The sequence below is a fragment of the Dasypus novemcinctus genome, chromosome 9 (genome assembly GCF_030445035.2).
Source record: "Dasypus novemcinctus isolate mDasNov1 chromosome 9, mDasNov1.1.hap2, whole genome shotgun sequence".
NCBI classification, from domain to species: Eukaryota; Metazoa; Chordata; class Mammalia; order Cingulata; family Dasypodidae; genus Dasypus; species Dasypus novemcinctus.
Window position 1 is genome coordinate 101,071,854 of NC_080681.1, and position 22,745 is coordinate 101,094,598.

General features: G+C 43.0%; 1 protein-coding gene across 1 annotated transcript in view; it reads left to right on the forward strand.

The window, feature by feature from the left end:
• CSMD2 (CUB and Sushi multiple domains 2) overlaps window positions 1-22,745 on the forward strand; it is a 671,930-nt gene that overhangs the window by 448,618 nt on the left and 200,567 nt on the right. Inside the window, exons 22-25 of the mRNA XM_058303940.2 lie at window positions 4,378-4,547; window positions 14,087-14,243; window positions 16,010-16,201; window positions 20,388-20,514. Coding sequence (XP_058159923.1) covers window positions 4,378-4,547; window positions 14,087-14,243; window positions 16,010-16,201; window positions 20,388-20,514 — 646 coding nt within the window. The remainder of the gene's footprint in view (window positions 1-4,377; window positions 4,548-14,086; window positions 14,244-16,009; window positions 16,202-20,387; window positions 20,515-22,745) is intronic.

Here is a 22,745-nt window from a genome sequence, read left to right on the forward strand (position 1 = left end):
TCAGTCCAGGATTAGGTGGTGAAATGTGCATGCACCAGGAGGCACCAGGTAATTATTGTTATTTTGCCAATAACTTTTTGCAGACTCAGAAAGGAAAAAGTCATACAAGTCACTAATGTTGTAGAATTCCATGTTTTTAAAATAATTTATTGAGGTGAAATTACATAGCAAAGTCAACCATTTTAGAGCGAACAATTCAGTGGCATTTAGTACATCACAGCTGTGCGCACCCACCCCCCCACCCAGGTCCAGAACATTCCCATTGCTCCAAAGGAAAACCCTTCGCCCATTAAACAGTTTCTCCCTATTCCCTCCTCCCGCCCATCTGCATTCTGTCTCCATAGATTTCTCTAGTATGGATATTTCATAGAAATGGAATCACACTCAGTGTCCTTTCAGGCCTGGCTTCCTTCACTTAGCATAATGTTTTGGAGATTCATCCACGTTGCAGCATGGGTCAGTAGAAAGTTTTTTTTTTTATGGCTGAATAATGTTCCATTGTATATACATATGGAATTCTATGTTTTACCAATTAAATAATACCAAGGTTTATCCCTTTTCCCTTACACCATCCCCCAAAGCATCCACCCAGCCTGACCTGGGCACACGCACGCACCCATAACCTCCCCCTTTGTAAGTTCAGTTCATATGCTTCACAGTTGGAGCCAAAGTGAGCGGCTTAAATAGCAAATTAAATAAGAGCCAACTTAAGTTGGCATTTTGAAGGCAGTACCCCTTTCCTCAGAGAACTTGTACATCGATGAGTCTTCTAGACACTCTATAAGGACTTACATGAGCTCCGCGTTCTATTGGCTCTTTTCTTGGATTAATTTTGAAGGACTATCCACCACATGGCTGTTAGGTTGGGGGTATTTTTCAGGGCTTTATCGCACTCTTTTTGTTTGTTTGTTTGCTGTTGCTTGTTTTACCAGTCCAGCTGCATGGAAAGCCCTTTTGTGTTCTTGCTTAATGGGTCATCTTGGCTTTCTGGCTGCTAGCAGCTCTTTTCATCCCCGGGAAAATGTCCTCAGCTAGGCATTTCTGGGGGAAATTTTTCTTGGACCACAGGTACATATATTCCTTACACTCTTGCCTCCCTGATCGCATTACATAAACTCATTCTTTAATTTATTATTCCAATTACTGTTCGTGACACCTCACAATATTTCCATTCTTATATTTGCCTTCTGTTTCACATGTTATTAATAACACGTGGCAATTATCATCACCTCTAATTACCACAAGCTCTGTAGCAGAGGCTGGAGATGGAGGTGTCGTGGGAATGCCCACCCAGGAGATGCTACCAGTTGTCATATGTACTGTAGGTGTAAATTGGATGGTTTAGCCCACACAGTGTTACCAGGAAAATTTCTAGCTGAGAAGGAAATGAACACCCCTAGGCTCTAATTCATGGTGCAATGGGGCTGACACAGCCCGTGACCTCAGAGACCCCTGAATCTGACATAGAAGCAACACCCCTGACCCCAGAGGACCCCAGTATGCAGCAGGAGCCATGGCCCTATCCTTGGGAGCCCCGATGTGATGGAGAAGACCTCGCCCTCCACCTCAGGGGCCCCAGACTCATGGATAAGATACAGCCCCTGCCCTTAGTACAACCTCTTCTGATGGGGGTTACAGAAGTCACAGATGTCTAAATCAGCAGCAGCACTTTCCTGTACAAATGACTGTTTCTCCAGAACATTTATTTGTGTCCACTTACACTTGTGTTTGGCTTTTCAGTGCATCTGCTCATCTCCCCTATTCCTTTGGGAACTATCTCAGAAGTGAGCACCATGTCCTTCTACCCTCCTGTACCCTCCATGGTGCCCAGGACAGGGCTCAGGACCTGGTGGATGACCAGGACTGACCCATCTGAAGCTATCAGTTTTCATCCTCATGAAGGTGTTCGGCACGTGGGAAAAATGAAAGGGTCATGCTAGAGCAGAGATGGGCTTATAGCTACTGATGGGGAGAGTCCAAAAATATACCAAAACCCATGTTTAAGGGAAGCCAGCCATCAAGAACTAGGCAGAGGATGCCAGGCATCAGGAACCTTGAGGATGCTGTGAACCGTGGGCTTCCCAAGAAGCCTCTCGGCATTTTGCTCATCCCAGAGCACAGGCAGCTGGTGCTCCACATGGAAGCAGGTGGACTGCATACACTCACCTGGGATGGATGGGGAGAAAGAGGAGGAAGAGGACTTGTTGAGGGCCTCCTAGGCTAATCCATGGACCACCAACTTTATATATAAGATCTCATTCTTTTCATGAGATGCTCTTCTTGTCCAGATGAAGAGACCTAGGTTCAGAGAGTTATTAATACTATAACTTGTCTGTCTGACTCCAAAGTCCCTGCTCATTCTACTGCAACACATAAATATCTAAATGTGCATAGCCCTTGGCTTCTTCCGAAAATCTCTCCATCTCAGGTCTTTCACTCAAAAAATGTATACACTCTAGACATATAGCTACCTGAATTATCACTAGTCATCACTCCTAGGGTACCTGCCCAACACTGTCTTTTTAGTTTCATGCCCCAGCTCAGTACACTCATCCTGAATATTTAGTTACTTTAAAAACTGGCTTAGTTTAAGGTCCCTCTGAGCTAGATTTCTCCTCCAAGACAAATGATGGTTTGTATAAAGTCTTAGGAAACTGAAGCTGGTCCTGAACTAGACAGAGCCCAGGGAGTAGGGCCCTTTGAGAAACTAAGTACTTGGTGGTGGAGCAAGGTCACCATCTCCAAAAGCCTAAGGAACAGGCTTTGGAACTAGAGAACACACTGGGCCCGTGGGTCCCAGGGGCATAACCAAGGCCACCACAGGGTCATCTCTGAATGTTCCTATACCACATCCTCCTCCAGATTGCCTCGGCCAAAAACATTTCCGACTTAGGGCAATTAGAGTTGAACATGTTGTCAAAGCCAGGTCCTCTGGGTCAATGTCATGGTCCTTCCAGCCAAGGACTCTGCCTAGAAAAGGGCTGCTGACAGACTGTTTGGAGAAAGCAGAATTGCTGCCATCGACCTCAAAGATTCAGGACATGCTCCAAACTCCCCATATGTCCAGACAAATATGGGCCCACCATCTGGACTTGTATTTAAATTCTTCTGGAACTTAATTATTTTTAGGACTGTATGTTGTCGGAGCTCAGGGTACTCCATATTCATTCATTCATTCATTCATTCAGCAAATATTTATTTTCCTGACAATCTGGCTAAGCCTTGGAGTTTCATAGATTCATAAAGCATGACCCCAGCCCTCAAGTAACTCACAGTTTGGTACAAAACTGTGGTAAATTGGTACAAATTTTGTCAGATTTTGGTACAATGCGGTAGGAGCCCAGGGCACTTTTAGAGCACTGAGAGGGGCTTCGCAATTATTCAAGATCTAGTGAGCCAACTTCAGCCTTGGTTTTTTCAGTACATGCAGGGCTACTGAGTTCTGTCCCCATTCATCTGCTAATGCCTGCCCTGGGTGGGACATTGAGTGCGTGTTAGAGGTATAGAAATATAACCAAGTCCCCAAAGGATCACAATGCAGCAGAGGAGATGGAAATATTAACAAACAACTCAAGTGAAATATGATAAGTGCTATAAATAAGAGCATGTAAGTTATGTGGGAACAATGGGGAAGAAATGACTAATCCTGGGAGTGGAGAAACCGATTTTGAGAGGGGAGAGTGAATGAAACAGGATTCTGGTATGTATATGCTAAATTTTCTCCTGAATCTTGGGATTCCTTACTTCCAGAACAAAGGAGTTCTTATTCCCCTGCTCTTCCTGAATTGCTAAGCCCCAGGTTGGTTCCTTTTAAAAGAGGGATGATAATTGTACCTCCCTTATGGGGTAGGTTTTTGAAACAACTTTTCTCCTGGTGTTTTGCACATAAAATCTTAGAAGATGCTAGCAATTATTATTTGATACTCTCCCTCCTTAGTGTCTATCCTCAAACACTAAAAAGATTCATCTATCATCGCTCAGCTGCCCACACCCCCACCCCCACATCCCTGACCCCAAACCTCTCAGTCATTTCTGTTGCTGATACTCTATGAACAGGTGTGGGAAACAATTGCTTACAACACGGTGAAAGGAAAAGGCACCTGTTGAGTTCATTTCTGCTTCTGCAGAAGAGAGGCAGACCAACAAACAGGGAGAGAGATAAGAAACCAGGAAGAAATGTAGGTGGACAAGTATTAAGAAAAAAAGTCTGACAGGAATTCTCATAGGCTGGCAGACAACGGGCAGGTAAACAGGATGTGGCTGGTAGGCAGACAAACAACTTGCCCCCTTTTTTAAGGTTCTCCAGAGTTGTGAGTTCTGTTTCCTGGGTGTGGCTGATGGGGGTTAATCTGAGATTATTTATGGTTCTCTTTCCAGCCAAGTGTGGGAATTCAGTCACGGGCACTCAGGGTACTTTGCTGTCCCCCAACTTTCCTCTGAACTACAGTAACAACCACGAATGCATCTACTCCATCCAGACCCAGCCAGGGAAGGGGATTCAGCTTAAAGCCAAGGCGTTTGAACTCTCTGAAGGAGATGTCCTCAAGGTAAAACTGATAGATTTCTTAGAATATGTATGCTGCAGTATGTACACTTGTGGTCAACGCTCACGTATCTCTGTGTGAGTTATCCAAACTTTTCCTTTCCTCCTGAATCCCAGATATTATCCTATCTCATCCGGGAGAAAGTGAGGAACCCTAGAGAAGGATATGTGAGTGTCTCTGAATGTGACTTTTGTGTTTGATTAAGAGCTGACTGCTCTCAAATACGTTGTGATTGAGTCTGTGTTGACCGCATTATAAAAAAAACAATGAATTCAGATGGAGTGGCCAGTGGTTTTCCATTATAAATCCTGACCATCAACATGGGTAATGAAAAGCTATTAAAATGTGTGTATGAGGGCATAAGTGGGTGCATTTGTGTAGATATGTGTTTGTGGATATAGCTACTTTCATATATGTCTCCATATTGTGTGAGTCTGTGTTTATGTGTCTGTTGGGGTTTCAGGATCTGTGACTGTGCATACTTGTCTCCGTATATGTGTTTGCAGTTTGCTTGTCTTTGGTGTATGTTTTGGTAGAATATAGGCCATTATAGTAGTCTCAATGTCCCCTGGCTGGGTGTAGCAGTGGGGTTAAAGCAAGTGGAGGCAAGAGAAAGACATGATAAGGACTTGGAATTTTGGATGTTATAATATGAGTTGTTAAGAAATAGCACGTTTCTTTGAGTATATAATTAAGTGGGTATCTCCAATAATTGTGTGTGTGTATTGTACATAATCAAGAGTTGACTTTGAAAAATTGTTTTGGAGAATTGTCTTATTGAGATTGTTTATAAGGAACATCTCACTCAGTGTATGTCCACTTTCATCTCGAGTCAAAAACTTTTTTAGCTTATTCTAATATAGTTTTATTCCCTGTAGTGAGGGAAGTCCTAACAATAGAAAAAGTTGAAACACTCATAGGTCACTGCTCTGGAAATCCAAAGAGAATTACTAAATCCCTATTGTTTAGGTGTCTCTCTAGATGTGATGAATGCACTGACTCTTTTATGCACAGGTGATGCTCTTGACCAACCCTCCGGGGCATGTGTTTTCTAGTATGGTGTATGCGCATGCGTGTGTGTGTGCATGTGTATTTGGAAGGCATTTCTCACTCTTACCTAATCCTTCTTGAACCCAGGAGTTTGCAATTCTTGAGATACAGTTGGGACTAGGTGTACATGAAAAACAGTACAGAACAATCCCATTGGAGTTTGGAACCCTGTCATTGGCTTCATAAGCTCTATTTTTCAACCCTGAGCTCTTCAGACACAGGAAAACACAGAGCGTCTCCCTATAAGTGAGCACTAGACAAGGGCTTTCTACCCTTCCAAGGGCCATTGCCCTGATCCTCACTGCTCTCCACCCATGTGTTCATCATAGACAGCAGACCCTCAGAGGGTACAGTGGGGGACAGCCAGGCTAGAGTGACTTATGCTCTGTAGTGGTACAGGAGGAAGTGACACCATCTGGGCAAAACTGAAGCCTTCTTGCATGAGTGCCATGGCTAGCCCTGTAGAAAAAGGTATCTTTGAGGCATAAGTTTTAATTTGCAGGTTTTGAAGGGAGGGTGAGCAGCAGTCCTGGGCATGTGGCCTGATGGGTCCAGCAGAAATGGCTCCTAGGTGTTCAGACCACTTTGCCAGAGTGGTCTAGATTCAGAATAGCGCCCACGACATAAACGGCACATGCACACACCAGCTGCACGTCAAGGTTTGGTTGAAGGGTCAGGTGAGAGGCTTAATAGACAGGCAGAAGAGGGACATTCTGAGGAAGTCAGGATAAGAAGGAAAGAAAGGAGGGGCATGGAGCACAAAACTCAACTCAGAGGTCAGGAGCGGCTCGACAGGATGCAGAACTCCAGAAGTCCTCCAGGGTTTGGGAGCCGGGGGCTGAATTTCTGTGTTTCTTAGAGAACAACTTCCCAGCCATCAGACTCTGTCAGTAACGTGCCCAGCTAGCCCTGACACCTAGCCCTCTAGTACTAGGGTTGACCTTCTTGGCAAAGGCATCCTTGTCCTGTGTCTCAGCCTCCCTAGTGTCCTCCTCAGAAGGCTGGGCTATGGCTTCTGACCCAGCTGAAGGGAACCCTGGTACCACTAGAAATGGAATAGAACTGGGCCTTGGGGAAGGGAAAGCAAGATAAGCAGGAAAGCAGGATGGTATCCTGTGTTGTCTTCCTGGTCTAAGTTCTCAGAGCCCCTTGGCCACCTAAGGGAGAAACTGGGGCACCGGTAGGTACCAGAACTGTTTCAGAACTAAGAGAAACGGACAGTTAAAGTTTCAGACCAACTGTGCTTCTATTCAGCTGCAGAGGCACTGCTGCTTGAACCTGATGCTTTTGTCTACCTCGACAGGAATGTGGCAGAAGGAACCCAGAGAATCCGACTCACCTCCAAATCCATCTTGCCTATGCTGTGTTTGTTTCCTAGCTGCTAATATAAGTAACACGCCATGGGTTGGCTTAACAAGAACTTATCTGGCTCTAAGTTTCAGGGACTAGAAGTTACTTCTTCCCGAGGTCGGTTATCTTCTGGCTGCCCTGCAGCCTTTGGGGTTCTTTGGCTTTTCCATCACATGGCAATGTACCTGGCAATATCTCCACCTTTCTCCCCCTCGATTCCCTTGACTTCTGGTTTCTGGCTGCTCCGGACGGCTTCTCTCTCTATCTGACTTTCACTCTGCTCATAAAGGAACCCAGTAATCCAGATTAAAGTCCAACCTGATTCAACTGGGACACACCTTAACTAAACTAACATCTTGAAGAGCTTTTATTTGTAATGGATCCTCTCCCACCAGAATGCAGAACAACACCAAGAACACGTCCAAACTGGGGTTGTCATTCAGTCCACCACAAGGAGGCCTGTCACCTCCTCCACAGCCAACTTGTCCCCCAAAATACAATGCCACATGTACCTGCAATCCTCCAGGACTTCCATACAGTCCTATATTTCTGACCCATGAAATTTGCCCATTTTCTTGCATTTGTGACTCTAGGCCTGTTCCTTATCCTTGATAATTACAAATTTCTTAAACTTCACTCCCCCCAACCCCAGCTTGTTTTCCAGAACCAGCCACATTCCTTTAGACCTTGGCCCCAGCACCCTCATTCTTGCTGCTACTTGCTGCTTCTCTGGCATCAGCAAGAGACAGGAGGGGCTTTTAAATGCAATGCTATTGAAAGACAACTTGCAGCTCAAGATGGCAAATGAAACACATGCATATAATTACCTCCTCTACAGTTCCCATTGAAATGACTAAAGGAATATAAAAACAGGGAAATGTGGTCTTGGCACTGGAAATTAGGGCAGGGTCTTTCACATACCGCTTAAAGGAAATCTTGCCAATTGCATCAGCCAAGAAAGAGTCCAGACTGAGAAAGGGGTTACACACATGACAGTTGACACATGTGAAGTGAAATCCTCCTTGTAAAATAAGTGGCAGAAACCTTAGGGAAAGCCTAAGATCACCTGACTCAGAGCAGCAGAGCCTGGGGTCAAGGACATACCGTGGGCACATTGGCAGACACCAGATCTCAAACCTACTGGCTCCTCGGAAAGTGTACTAAGTTTGGGAGACCACACAGAGCCACTATTCCCACTTGACATGACACTGTGACTTTTATTTGGCTTTTTTTATGTGGCCAATACCTAACAAGAGTGGGTCAGTCTCATTAGAGAAGAGGCTGCTGTGATGGCATGTGTGCGCATACATGCACATACACATGCTTCCACACCAAGGAGATGCCCCAGCTATGGCCTCTTCTGACCTAGCTCTTCTGCTCCCCCTTACAAAGGACTGGGTGTTTCCATTCTCCCACCTTAATCATATGCCAGCAAGAAAAATAACTGGGTAGATGAAAATATACAGGAGATCAGAAGTAGTAGATCTGTCTGAAGACTCAGAGCCAATTGTTGCCCTCTAACCAACAAAGAAAAAAGCATAAGTTCCTAATTTGTATTCTTAACAGGATTTGAGAGAATATTATATTTATGACACAAAAATAGGCAATCATGAAAACAGAGCAATCTGAGATGAGGAAAAATTGAGTAGAGATGAAAAACATGATCACCCAATTAAAAAAATGGAATGGAGGCAATGAAGGGAGATTAGTAAACCACAGAAAAATGAAATCAGTTTATTATAAGATAAATTTGAGAACTTCTCCCACATCTCATAAAAAAGGGAAAAAGAGGATTCTCTTCTACTAATAAAATGTACAATCAATCCACAGTAAAACTTTATGCGCCAAATAACATAACAGAAATAAATTAAATAAAACCTGCGAGAAATGTTAAAAAATTTAATAAAGTTACAGTTGTTGTGGAAGTTTTTAATATACTCTGTTTATGTCTGCCAGATCACGTAGGTTAAAAATAAATAAGGTTTTAGGTAGCTTGAATAATTCAATTGAATAAATCCAAAGAAATTTATTTATAAAGATAAAAGCAGAAATGGCTGAAAAAAGAAAACTGAAAAACAACAGCAATTACCAACAAAACCAAAAGCTAGTTCTTTAAAAAATAACTAATAAAATAAGTGAATCTGGCAAGAGTGACTAAGGACTAGAAGTCACAAATACATATTAGAAATGAAAAGAGAGAATAACTACTGATAAAGTAGTGATTATGAAAGTAATAAGAAAATATTTAGGAACAATGGAAAGATAAGAAATTTAAAAGCTTAGATGAAATGGAAATTCTTACAGAAAATAATACTAAAATCAAGAAAATATCGAAAATTTGAATAGGTGAATAACCATTAAAAATTTGGAATTCCCTCTCATACCCTCTGTCAAAGATCCCAGATCTAGACTGTTTTACAGGTAAATTTTAACAAAGCTTCAAGAAACAATTAGTCCTTGTAATAACTAACTGGTTTCAGAAAAGAAAAATAAGGATCTACCTCTCAACTCATTGTGGTTTTTTTCTTCTTTATTTTCTTTTAAATGTTACATTCGAAAAATATGAGGTCCCCATAAACCCCCCACCCCACTCCTCCCACATCAACAACCTCTTTTTTTCATCATCGTGGCACATTCACTGCACCGGGTGTATATATACATTTGGGAGCACTGTTGCACCACATGGACAGTGGTCTACATTGTACATTGTAGTCTACACTCACCCTCAGTCCACCCAGTGGGCCATGGCAGGATATACAATGTCCAGCATCTTTAATGAAGCAGGTAGAAACATTTATACCAAACTGAATGAGGACAGTGTAAGAATAGAAATTATTAGATGAATTCCAGTTATCAGCACAGATCTGAAAATCCTAAATAAAATATTGTCAGATTGAATCCAGCTGTGAATTAAACAAAAATGGCCACGTGGGATTTATTCCCATGTGCAGATGAGCCAATATTAGAAAAGTTTGTAAACTTATGTATTAGGGGAACTACATGAAATTGCCATTTTATTTTTGGTCAAAACAGGTCAAATATTGGTAATTTCATGTGGTTCACTTTAATACCCTGTAGACAGATTAGAAGGAAAAAAGATCGTACCAATACACCCCAAAACATCATGTGATGAAATTCAATACCCATTCATGATTTTTTAAAAAATATCTCACAAAATGATAAATAGAAGATAATTTTCTTAATCTGATCAAAGGTTTCTACCAAACACCTACAGTAAATGTTATACTTAATGGCAAAACTCCCTAAGGATTCCCAGGGAAGTCAGGAATAAGACCAGTTTGTCTGCCATCACCCATAGTATTCAATATTGCTCTGAAGATCCAAGCCATTACAATTATATTTTTAAAGGTATTAAATTTGGAAAGGGATATAGAAAATATTATCTTTCATTTAGGAAATTCAAAAGAATCAAATTATTAACTATCAGAACCATCAGCCAATTTGGCAAGGATGCTGGTGTCTCCATAGCAATTAAAACATAGAGTGGGGTGGGGGCGGTGGGGTTGAATGGGACTTCATATTTTTTGAATGTAATATTTTTAAAAAATGAATAAAAAATAAAAATAAAAATAAATAAAACATAGAATCAGAAAAAAAATCAGATTCATAATAGAAAAAACAATACAGTAAGGCATCTAGGAATATGCTTACCAAAAGTGCATGACCTTTACTGACAAAATCATAAGTCTTTATTTTAAGGTCATAATTAGGTAAATGCATATTTTAGGAACATAAAACATAAAAAACATATTTAAGAGATGTAAAAAGTGTCATTTGTCTTAAAGGACATTTTTGATGAATGTAGGGAAATATGTTCATGAATGAACAAAAGACAAGAATAGGCAAGAAAAAGAAAGTAGAATTGTTGATAAACCATGTAAAAAGATGCTCAACCTCAGTGGTAATCTTAAAAACACAAAGTAAAACAAGGTACCATTTCACACCTATCAAACTGGGGGGAAAATTGTCGTCTTGGTACTACCAAGTATTGACAAGAATATCAAGCAATGAAAACTCTCATACATTGCTAGTGATAGTAATTTGGTACTACTCTGGCAATATGTAATAAAGTGAAGATTTGTATTCCCTGCAACTAGCTTCTCTGTTCTAGATGTATGCCTTAAAGAAACTCTCCAGCACATGTGTGTAAGCCAATGTGCAGGAATATTCATAGCAATGCCCACATTGTTTGTAATTGTGTACAAAAAGCTATCCATTTAATATATTCGTTTTGAAACCAACCATCTGTTAGGTATAGTGGATGTGCATAGATTTCCTTGGATTTCTCAGGAAGATAGTGCCATCACCTGTGTATAATGATAAACTGGACCACCAAAGCAATTTTCCTATATATTAGCAATATTCTGTTAAGAAATAAATACAAAGGCCCAATTCCCAATAGCAATCAAAAATATATAAATAACCAGAATAACTACAGAACTTTATTGAGACATAAAAGACAACTTGATTAAATGGAGCCAGACACCATGCATTTATATAGGAAGAAATATTTCATAAATGTATGGTTGTCCTCAAACTAATCAATACATTTAATGTAACTCAGACATAATTATACAAAGATATTTTGTTATTTGGGAATATTCTTCTCAAATGTATCTAGAAGAATAAATATTGGAGAATAATGAAAACAAGGAGACGAATGAGGGAGATCTTGCCTTATTAAATATTTGAATATATTATAAATTACAGTAATGAAAACAGTGAGGTTAAGCACAGGAATAGACAAATAGACTAATAGAACAGAATAGAAAGTTGACAAACAACGCCTAGTGTATTTCATTATATATACAGGGTTTGGTCTAATGGCTAATCAACCAGGGAGAAAAGGTAGACTCTTACCCCATATGCAAAATAAATACCAGGTAGATTCAAGGACAAAAGTAGTAGAAGGAAGCACTCGTTCATTTATTTATCATATAGTATTGAGTGCTTACTATGTGCCAGGCACTACTCTAGAAACTGATATATGAATATTGTGGGTTAGGTTAATTTTTTAATAGAAATCCCTGCAACTATTTAAATGCTATTAAGGAAAAATATCTAATAACTTGAAAAATATGTTTATTATATTAAGTGAATGAGCAGTTTACTATACAGAATCTATAGCATGACCTTGTTGTGATAGAGAAAAAAACAGATATAAACTATACATAGAATGAAGTCTGGAAAGATAGTCACCAAATGTTAAGAATGCTGAGTTGTTTTTATTTTCTTTGTGCTTTTATGTGGGTTTTTTTTTTTAAGTTTTCTGCAATGAATATTTTATTTTAATGAGGAAAAGAATGCTTTTTCCTTAATGAATTAGGATGAAAAATGCTTTGAAATTAAGGGAAAAATCCTGTTCCCATTATACTTTTTATTAATTAAAAAAGTATCTTATGATTGTTCTGTAAACCCACAACTTCTCTAATTAAGAAAAAAAGTATCTTTTTAATATCATTATATATCCAGCGAGTGTTTCACTTCCAATTGTCTCATATTTTTTAAATTTGCCATATTTCGCCATGTTTTTTAAATTTATAGTTTGTTTGAATCAGAATCCAAATAAAGTCCACCCTTGGATTGGTAGTCCCTTATGTGCTTTTTTATCTTTCAGGTTCCCCCTCCATCTCTTTTTTCCCCTTGTAATTTATTTGTTGAAGAAAAAAGGTCATAGGTCCAGTGGAATCTTCCACATTCTGGATTTTACTGATTGCATTTCCAGGATATCATTTCATATGTTCCTCTCTGATCTGTATCCTATAAGTTAGAAATTGGACCTAGAGGCTTGATGTGATTCGGTTGGATTTTTTTGGCAAGATGACTCCATAGGTAATGGTGCATCTCCCGTCATAAAACATATGCTGTCTGTCTCCCTTTTTGTGATATTAACAACTGTTGATAATTAATGCCTTGAACCATTAATTTTAGTATAGATTTTATGGACAAAAATATTTTTTTAACAATTTGGATGCAGCCATGGGCTAAACTATTTGGACTGGTGATGTCTCAGTGTTTGTTGGATCCCCACAATTCTCTCTGGTCTATCAGTGATATAGAGCAATTGCATATCTGGAAACAGGCTTGAGGCTCCCAGGAGCCTAAACAATCTCTATAATATACAGCACTGTTAGCTTGAAGAATGGCTTCTTTTAGAAAGCATTGCTTCATAAATAGTACAATGGAAATATTGTTCCAATTTGCTGGCAGCTGGCACCACATCGAGTGCCGTCTACAAATATTCATCACCCACCCATAGATTCCATCTTTGATATTTACCAAAGCACCAGGGGGTCTTTCACTCAATCACAACTTCTGTTGCTATCTGTGCAATTATCCAGAAAGGAGCAGCGACCTCGAAACCTGGGGAGTCAGTGCATATTTGGATGATTGCTGTCTTAGCTGGTGTTCAGAAGTTCAGGGGACAGATGGGAGTCAGGAAAGCCAGATGCCTGCTTGAGCCCACCCCTGGCAAGCCCAGCAGGCCCTGGCTAGAGCCCTCATTTTAGGGGGAAAGGGGCAGAGGCTGAGCTTAGGGAGGAGAAAGGCACCATGACAAGCGGGCCAATTTAATTAACTCCACCCTGCCTGGATCCCACGGGCTGTACTCAGCAGCCTGGTCAAGATGGAGGCCACCTGGTGGGGTGGGGTCATGTGAGAGGCAGGCTACCTTCTCTATTGGAAGGAGTGTTTAGCAATGTAGAGATGCCACCTGCTTTCAGCCTGCCTGTCTGTAGGAATATAGGGTTTGGGGGACCTGACAGCCCAGCGTGGCCTCCCCTGGCTGTTGAGGAGTGAGCTACTGCCATACGGGGGCTGAAGGAACCAAGAGCAGATCTCCAGTGGAAAGGCTAGATGAGCAGTCAGTGCCTGGAGACTTGGTCCACCCTGGGTGGGGCCCGGCACAGAACTGATGCCAGGTGGACAACAGACGGACTGAGAACTCACCTAACTGCTAACTCCACTCTACCATCTCCCTGCACGGAATGACCCCCAGTGCCCCTCCAACAGTTTTTATTGGTGCTAACTTCTGCAAATGTGGGCTGTGGGGTGAGAGAGAACCGATTATTTGAAAAAAGACCTCGCTGATGAAATGGGTCGGGTGTCTCTCCGGTGTGCAGGTCTATGACGGCAACAACAACTCTGCCCGCTTGCTGGGGGCATTCAGCCGCTCTGAGATGACGGCGGTGACTCTGAACAGCACGTCCAGCAGTCTGTGGCTTGATTTCATCTCTGACGCTGAAAACACCAGCAAGGGCTTTTTGCTGCAGTTTTCCAGTAAGTCTTTCTTGCTTCTGAGTGGACGATGAAGTCAGGCTTTCCCTGGTTCCACTAACAGCGGGAGGACGGGCTGTGGGATGGATACTGTACTAGTTGGTGCTTGCTTAGTTGGTTGTTGCTTCTGGGACACCGTGCCCGTGGTTCGGGTATGCCACCACTCAGCATCAGCATGCAGCTTCATGGTTTCAACATGGGTGGACTGAGTTGAGGGTCACAGCACACTTTTTGTCCACTAATACTTTAAAAGTGAGCAACACCAAAACTTTTCATTAAAGCAATTAAATATGGCCTTTCCTAATCATGGCATTTATAAAATAATGTTCAGCTGTAGCCAAATTTTAAACCTACAAACATGACGTACAATTAAGTTATTTTTATTACTCCCTAAAGACTTGAGTCTTTCCCTCTTTTTTCATGATTTTCATTTTCACCTTTACCCCTGGGATTTTGTAAAGGGTAAGCACTCAGGTTTAGGGCAGCCCCAAGGTAATTGGCATTGCATTCTCCATACTTTGAATACACACCCATTTTATTCACTTATATGAGCATCTACTTGTCCATTAGAACGAAGAAATGTGAAGGTCTAGACTATTCTTAAAATCCAATGAGTATCTATTTTCAACTGGTAAATGGATAAACAAAATATGGCATTTCCAAACAATGAAATATTATTTGGCAATAAGAAGGAATAAGTTCTGATACATGCCACAACGTGGATGGACCTTGAAAACATTATGCAACGTGAAAGAAACCAGATCCAGAGAACCACTTATTGTATGATTCCATTTATATGAAATGTCCAGAATAGGCAAATCCATAGAGACAAAAGATAAATTGGTGGTTGTGTGGGGCTGAGGGAATTGGGAGGAAATGGGTATGAGACTTTTTTTGGGGGGTAATAAAAATGTTCTAAAATTGGTTATAATGATGATTGTACAACTCTATGAATATACCAGAAAAACACTGAAATCTACATGTTAGATGGATGAATTGCATGGTATATAAATTATATCTCAATAAAGCTGCTGTTTTTAAAAATCCAGCAAGTATATTCAAGATTATCCTGCCTGATCTCTAGGCGCCTGGTATAGGGGAAGCTTGCCTGTTACAGCAGGTGGTGGAGTGGAATCAGGTTAGACAGAGTGGCTTGTGAATTCCACTTCTGTCATATGACAACTGTGTAGCTTGGGGACAATTTACTGAAGTCTCCCAAGTCAGTGTTCTCAGTTGTAAAATGTAGGAAATTATACCTATCTATAAGACTCTTGTGAATAACAAATGAGAGAGAACGCATGTAAAGTACCATCTAGTAGGAGCTTTGTATAAGTTGATTTCCTTCCCCAACCTTTTTTTAACAGAGTATATCTAAGCAGAACATAATTGAGCTTTTAAACATACATCCAAAGTGACTTTTCCATATTGCACTATCCCAGCAGAATGTCTCAACAAGCAAAATGGAAAGGACAGCTCCTGCTAGCAAAACGGCATGGGGTCAAACAAAGAACTGGTGAAGGCAGGTCCTATGCCTGAAAACTGTTAAAAGCTGCCCTGGAACAAATAATTGAAATCATTTACATACAGCAACAGGAGAAAGAATGCTTTTTTTTTTCCATTTTTATTTTAATGTACACTCAGCTGAGCATAGAAATGTGGAGGGAAACCAAGCAGGGACACCACTAAACCTGGCAATGCGTACAGGGCGTCTTCCTCAAGCACGTGGGGCTCCTGCTGCTTGCTCACTCTACCTCTTCTCTCTTCACCAGGTTTTGAACTCATCAAGTGTGAGGACCCAGGAACCCCCCAGTTTGGTTACAAGGTGCATGATGGAGGTCATTTCGCGGGGAGCTCCGTGTCCTTCGGCTGTGACCCCGGATACACCCTGCGGGGCAGTGAGGAGCTGCTGTGTCTGAGTGGAGAGCGCAGGACCTGGGACCGGCCTCTCCCCACCTGTGTCGGTAGGAGGCCTCTTGCTGCTCAAAGGACCCCTGGGGCTACCCTCACCCCACACTTCCAACTCTGCTTCCATGAAGGCTCTCAGAGCCTGGCAGGCCATCTAACAGGACGGAACCCCCTGTTCACGGGGGATTCCCCCGCTCTGCCCCCCCAAGCCCCCTCCCCCCGGTTTCCTCACTTTCACACCTCATTACATCTATGCAGCAGCCAAGCCGGGTGGCTTGCCATGTCACACATTTAGCAAGTGGGATCAGAGCCAAGTCACGTCCTCAGGACTGTAGCGCTGGAGATGGAGAAGAGCTGGAAGAGTTCATTAGAAAGGGAGAGGTGGGCTTTTGACTGGGCCCTGGCACGTCCTTCACCACTAAGACTCAAACAAGTCTCCAGCTCACCCTGGACCTCAGTTTCCCTTCAGCAAAATGGGGCTTATGCTCCTTCTGTGAGGGAATGTTGAAAGAAAGAGTGAAATAGTGAGCTAGCATCTATCTTACCCTAAAGAAAGAATAAGATAATGAACTTACGTCATCTTAAGCCTAAGGTGCTTCTAGATTGTCAGCAGGGGCTCAGTGGAAGCCTCATCCATGTGTCACAGGCCACGTGAAGGCTGGTCAGGGCAGAAGTGTGACGCAGACAAGACCTGTTGTTCTGTCTGTCTGGCCTTTTCGTCTCTCGCCATCACCTCACTGTGCATATTACCCTCCTGCTGATCAGGAGTCCCACAGCACTGCTTTGTTCTGCTTCTCCAGCCCGGGAAAACCAGACCTGTGCTCTCCCCATCCCCTTTCCTGAGCTCTAGGACCTCAGTGTGTCCTCACAGCACTGCTAATCACATAAGAAGCATCCATTGGGGGAAAATTTCAGTGCCTACCAAGCACTGCATATCACAGTTGGCTCTGGTGTGTGTTTGGGTATGTGTGGAGGCAGAGAAATAAAAAATAAATTTAAAAAAATATGTTCACTTCCCTTGGAGGATCCACACTCCTGCAAGAGGAATAAACATAAGATAAGCACGATAAAGGAGTTACATGCAGAGTATTAGAGGAAGACCAACATAGCTCTGCACAGGAGGTGATGTTTCAACTGGGCCTTGTAAGGATGGATAAGAATTCACCGATGGAGGGGAGAGTGGAAATTCTAGCCCAAGTCCATGCAGGGACTGAAAATATGAACCAGCATGATGGAAAGGGTCAATGGCCAAGGTTGGTTCTTTTCCCCTAAATGACCACATTTTAATAGGCTCTTCAGCACTGTTGCACAGCAGCAGGATTGAGGGGAGAATTTGAAGCCTGAGAGTGAACAGACTAGGGTAGTGGCTTAAGTGGTCTCTAGGGTCTTCTTTGCCCTTTGTTCTTGAAGCTGAGCCAGTCAGCAGGCATGCCACATCCCTTTCCCCCCCATACCTCTTTCCATCCTCTTCTTTCATTCATGTGCCAGGTCCTGTGTTAAGCATGAGAAATCTAGAGGAGAGCAGATCCCAGGCCAGTCGGGGAGACACATACCCAAGCAGATGATGTATGCTGCCATTGACAGCCAGAGCAAGAAAAGTAAAAAGGAGAGGTGATGGTTCGCATTATAAATCAGTTCTTGGCTTTGCAGAAAGGATTGACTGTCAGCTTCTCTTGAATACCAAACATCCCAGTCAGACTGGACTTAGAGCATCCAAGGAACCAGTAAGACTATTTATACGTAGGACTTTGGAGGCCTTCTCCCGTGAGACTCTCAGGCCCAAATAGCTCTGAAATAACTCTCCTTTTCATGTTCACTTGCTGTCCTGTTCAAACCCTTATTGTAATTTGCCTGGAAAACAATTGCTTATTTCATTCATTTGATCACCCATCCGTCCGTTCAATCAGTAAGCATTTAGTAAGCATCTGTAATGTGCCAAACACTATACTAGGCACTTGACGTGCAAGTATGAGTAAGACAAGGCCTCTGCTGCCGAGAAGCTTTTATTCTTGTGGAAGAGATAGACATACCTTTAGTAGTATGTTTCAGATGCTAGGATAGAAATGTGTTTGAAGTGTAATGGAGGCACAAAGGAGGACACTTGGGAGGGGAGGGGGTCACGGAAGGTTTCGTAGGGAAGACAATTGGCAGTAGAGGCAAGAAGAGGCCCCGTGTTCCTGAGTGTGTGGAGTTCATTAGACTGGAGCGAGCGGGGGTAGATGCGGGGCCGAGAGGCCAAAGGGAGCTCCTCTGGAGGGTTCGATGTGCTCTGCTGAGGAGTCGGGGCTTCATTCCGGGAAGGACAGTGTAAAGCAGGCAGTAACGTGGTCAGTGCGTTTCAGGAAGATCCCTCTGGTGGCACTGCTAAGGGTGGAAAGGTCTAACTGGTGTCAGCCTAGACACGAGGAGGTCCTGAGCCAAGGCTCTAACAATGGAGGGCAGAGGACGGCCCCATGTGCAAAACGCCACAGAGATTCGGGCTTGGGGGGCAGAGTAGATGTGGGGGAGAAGGAGGAGTCACCAGTCTCTGAAGTAGGAGCCTGCTCTGTTGAGGAACATACAACGATGCGCTCGTCTTCCCACCTCCAGTTTCACCCCTTTCTGGAGCCCTTTAAACTGCTACAAGAATGACCTTTCTACTCCGTAAAGTTGATCGATTCACTCACGGGTTTAAACACGACAGCTATTCCCCGTGGCAGAGTAAATACCCGGCAGCCTGGTGCTCAGCGCCTTCAGGGCCCGGCGCTCACCCACCTTGCCAGCCAAGTCTCTCCGCCGCCCGGTCTCATCCCACGTCTGCCAGGCATGAGGAATGGCCCGGCTGGCTCGCAGCCCCAGGGATTTTGTGCCGGCTCGACTCTGCGTGTGGTGCCCTCTTCCGCCGTCCTCCCCTTCCTGCCCCTGCCACCCAGCCAACCTGGTCAGCTCTTGCCTCCTTCGGGACTCATTTGAAGCCAGGGCCCTCCCTGCCTCTCCCTACCTGGTGGCCTCCATGCTGCCACTTGCCGTGAGTGTGGCCCTGTCCGGCACGTGGCACGTGCTGTGGCTCTCTCCTCCACTGGGCCGTAAGCGCTTCTGGAGGAGCGACAGTATCTGGTTTGCTTTCGTCCTCCTGGCACCTAGCACAAGCCTAGTGCTGTCGAGGAACAGGTTCCGGTGCCTGTACAGTCCTCCCTGTGGGACCTGGTCACAGAGTAGGCTACTGGCCCTATACTCAGGGAAATTTTTTAATTGCTTTTTTTGTGATATAATTCATATATATTACAAATTCATCCATTTAAACTGTACAATTCCATGGGTGTAAGTATATTCACAGGGTGTGCAACCATCACCACAATCTAATTTTTTAACTTTTTCTTCCCCCAAAGAAAATCCCATATGCATCATCAGTCACCCCTCTAGCCTCCCATCCCTTCCAGCCCTGGCAACCACTAACCTACTTTCTGTTTCTGTAGATTTGCTTGTTCTAGACATTTTATATAAATGGAACCATACAATATGTGGTCTGACTTCTTTCACTTAGCATAATATTTTCAAGTTCATCTGTGTTGTTGCATATAACAGAACTTCATTCTTTTTTTATGGCTGAATAATAGTTCATTGTGTATATATGCCACATTTTGTGTATCCATTCTTCATTTGACAGACATTTAGGTTATTTCAGCTTTATGGCTGCTATGAACATTCAGGTACAAATTTTTGTATGAACATATGATTTCAATTCTCTTCGATATATAACTAAGTATAATTGCTGGGTCATATGGTAACCCTATGTTAAAATTTTAAGAAACTCCTTTCCAAACTATTGCATTCTCACCAGAAATATGCAAGCTTTTCCACATTCTCGCCTACATTGGTTATTTCTGTCTTTTGGACTATAGCCATCCTAAGTGGGTGTGAAGTGGTATCTCATTATGATTTTGATTTGCATTTACCTAATGATACTAAGTATCTTTTCATGTCCTTTATGGCCACCTGTATATCTTCTTTGGAAAAATGTCTCTCTAAATCCTTTGCCCAGTTTTTCAATCGGGTTGTCTCTTTATCGTCAAGTTGTAGGAGTTCATGTTTTCTGGGTTCAAGCCTCATCCAGGGAGGGACCTGCTTATATGCTGTGCTCAGTCACCTGGAATGAACAAGGGGGACTCAGGGATACACAGGCAAGAGGAACCACTGAGTCACTCCTGTCAGCTCAACCTCCCTCCCCCCCAATGAAGCTCACTCTTTTGGGATTTCTTTCAGCTGAGTGTGGAGGGACAGTGAAAAGAGAGGTGTCGGGGCAGGTGCTGTCACCCGGGTATCCAGCTCCCTACGAACACAATCTCAACTGCGTCTGGATCATCGAGGCTGATGCCGGCTGCACCATTGGGTAAGTGTCAGGGCCAGCACAGTAACCCTGGGGAGTTGTCACCAGCATTGTCTCCGGGCCACTTGGCAGGTGCCTGGTCCTGCAGGCCTTACCTGAGACCCTTGTGACCAACAGGGTTGCTGTGTCCCCAGGCTTGTGCTGGGCCCAAGGAAAACAGAAAACTCCAGTCTCGGCCTCATAGGGCTGCACCCTAAGGTCATAAAACTCCCTGACATAGACAGCACAGCTACCACAGAGCAGCTGGGGGCACATGCCTTAAGTCCAGCAGACCCCAGTTTAAATCCCAGTCCTGTCACTGACTATTTGCAAAACTTTGGGCAAGTCCTTAATCTCTCCAAGACACTCTATCTTCTTGTGTTAATCAAGGATGGGTTATAATCCCAGCTTCCCAGGATTAGCAGAGAGTGCTTTAACAAATTAATGCATGCAGTGTGCTCAGCACAGTACTTGGAGTCTAGTACATGTTTACTAATGCTTGCTGTGGTTATTGCTCTGGCAGTAAGTAAGGGTCAGCTCAGGAGCAGGTGATCCCGGGCAGATTGCTTTTCTTTCTCAGTCTGAGTTGCTTCATCCAAAAAATGAGGACAAAAACACCTGTCTTTTTAGGATTATGGAGAGAACAAATAACACGAGTTCCACACAGTGCCTTGTACTTGGTACACACCCCCTCAAAATGAGGGTCTCTTTCTCTTCCCTTCCTGACAAGCACCAGACTAACAGCAATGACTTCCTGGAGTTTAAAGGAATCAGAGAAGAAAGGAAAGTCACCATTTAGCAAGCACAGGGCCTGGCACAAATGTATCCCTGTGAACTCTTCACACTGGCCTTAGGAAATAGACGTTATTATTGTTCTCATTTTGTACATAACAAAACTGAGATTCCAGGAGAATGCATAACCTGTCTAGGTTCATACAGTGGATCAGCAAGCTGGGATAGGAACCCAGATTTTTCCAAATCTTCATATTATGTCACACTCCTGGCAAAGCTGACCCTTTGCTTGTGGTTCAGATGAGTTATAAGGAAGAGAGAGCACTTTGCAAGTTAGAGTGGCATGATAAACAGAGGTGTGGAAGGAGGATCACAAGGGAATTAGAGAAAGGAATAGGATAGAGTCCAGCTGGAGTGGGGGATGCATATGGACAAGGAATGGGAGAGATAGAGTTAGAGTGTGGCCAGGTTATAGAGGACATTCAATGCAAATGAAACTAGAGAGCAAGAACAGGTTCTTGAGCAGGGTTGGTCCATCATGGTTATTTGAAGTTGAAAACTCATTGGAAAGTCAGAAATCTGTTGCAATGATCCAGGAATGAAGCGTTAAGTAATTGGTTTAGTGGGGAGCCAAGACAATAAGCAGAAAGCATAGCTCAGAGAAGATCCCTGTCCTTGAGAGTTTTCAATTAAGGGGAACTGGATGGAAGGGAGTGTGGCTGCACAGAGATATACATATTCATGTATTTACTGATGTACACATGTCCTTAGTCTCAGTTCAATTACAATCAAGGAAATAGATAAGTGTTTGCTATGTGCAAGTTTTCAAGCTAAGCCCTGTGCAGGATGAAGATGGCAGAGCTCTCAAGGGCCTTGCGCTATTAGGGGGACAATTTAAATATACAAATTCATGCTACACACCACTGCTGGAATAACCTTCTGGAAGCACAGCTCTGATCAATTCATCCTCTGATTAAAATCCTTTCATGGTACCCTATGCCCACAGAATAAAAGCTAAACATCCTATCTTGGCTTTCAACACTATCACAACTTCACCTTACCTCTCCAGTGTTTCCACCCACTTCTCTTCAATGACATTCCAGCAAAACTCAGTTGCCTATGATCCTGTACATGGGCTCTTGGTAGCCTAGTTGTATGCCTTTGTTTCCACTCTTCCTCTCCCCAGAACACCCTTCTCCCCCCAATGTCTTCTGTTCAAAATTTCCCATCCCTCTAGGTCAAGAGCAACTATCAGCACACCCAGGACATTTTCCCCCAGTGCCCTCTCCTGGGAGGTGTTTCTCCTTCTTCTGAACTCCCATTGTCAGTTGCATGTATTTCCCCTACGACAATGACCACTTTCTCTTTTATCTCTGTCCTATTCATCTTTACACTTTCTTTGGGCTCTCAGCCCAATACCCCTGGTGGAGTTTCCACTAATCAATTAATGTTTGATGAATGAATGAATGAATGAGTGAGTGAATGAATGAATGAATGAATGTTACAGGACTTAGTATACAAGT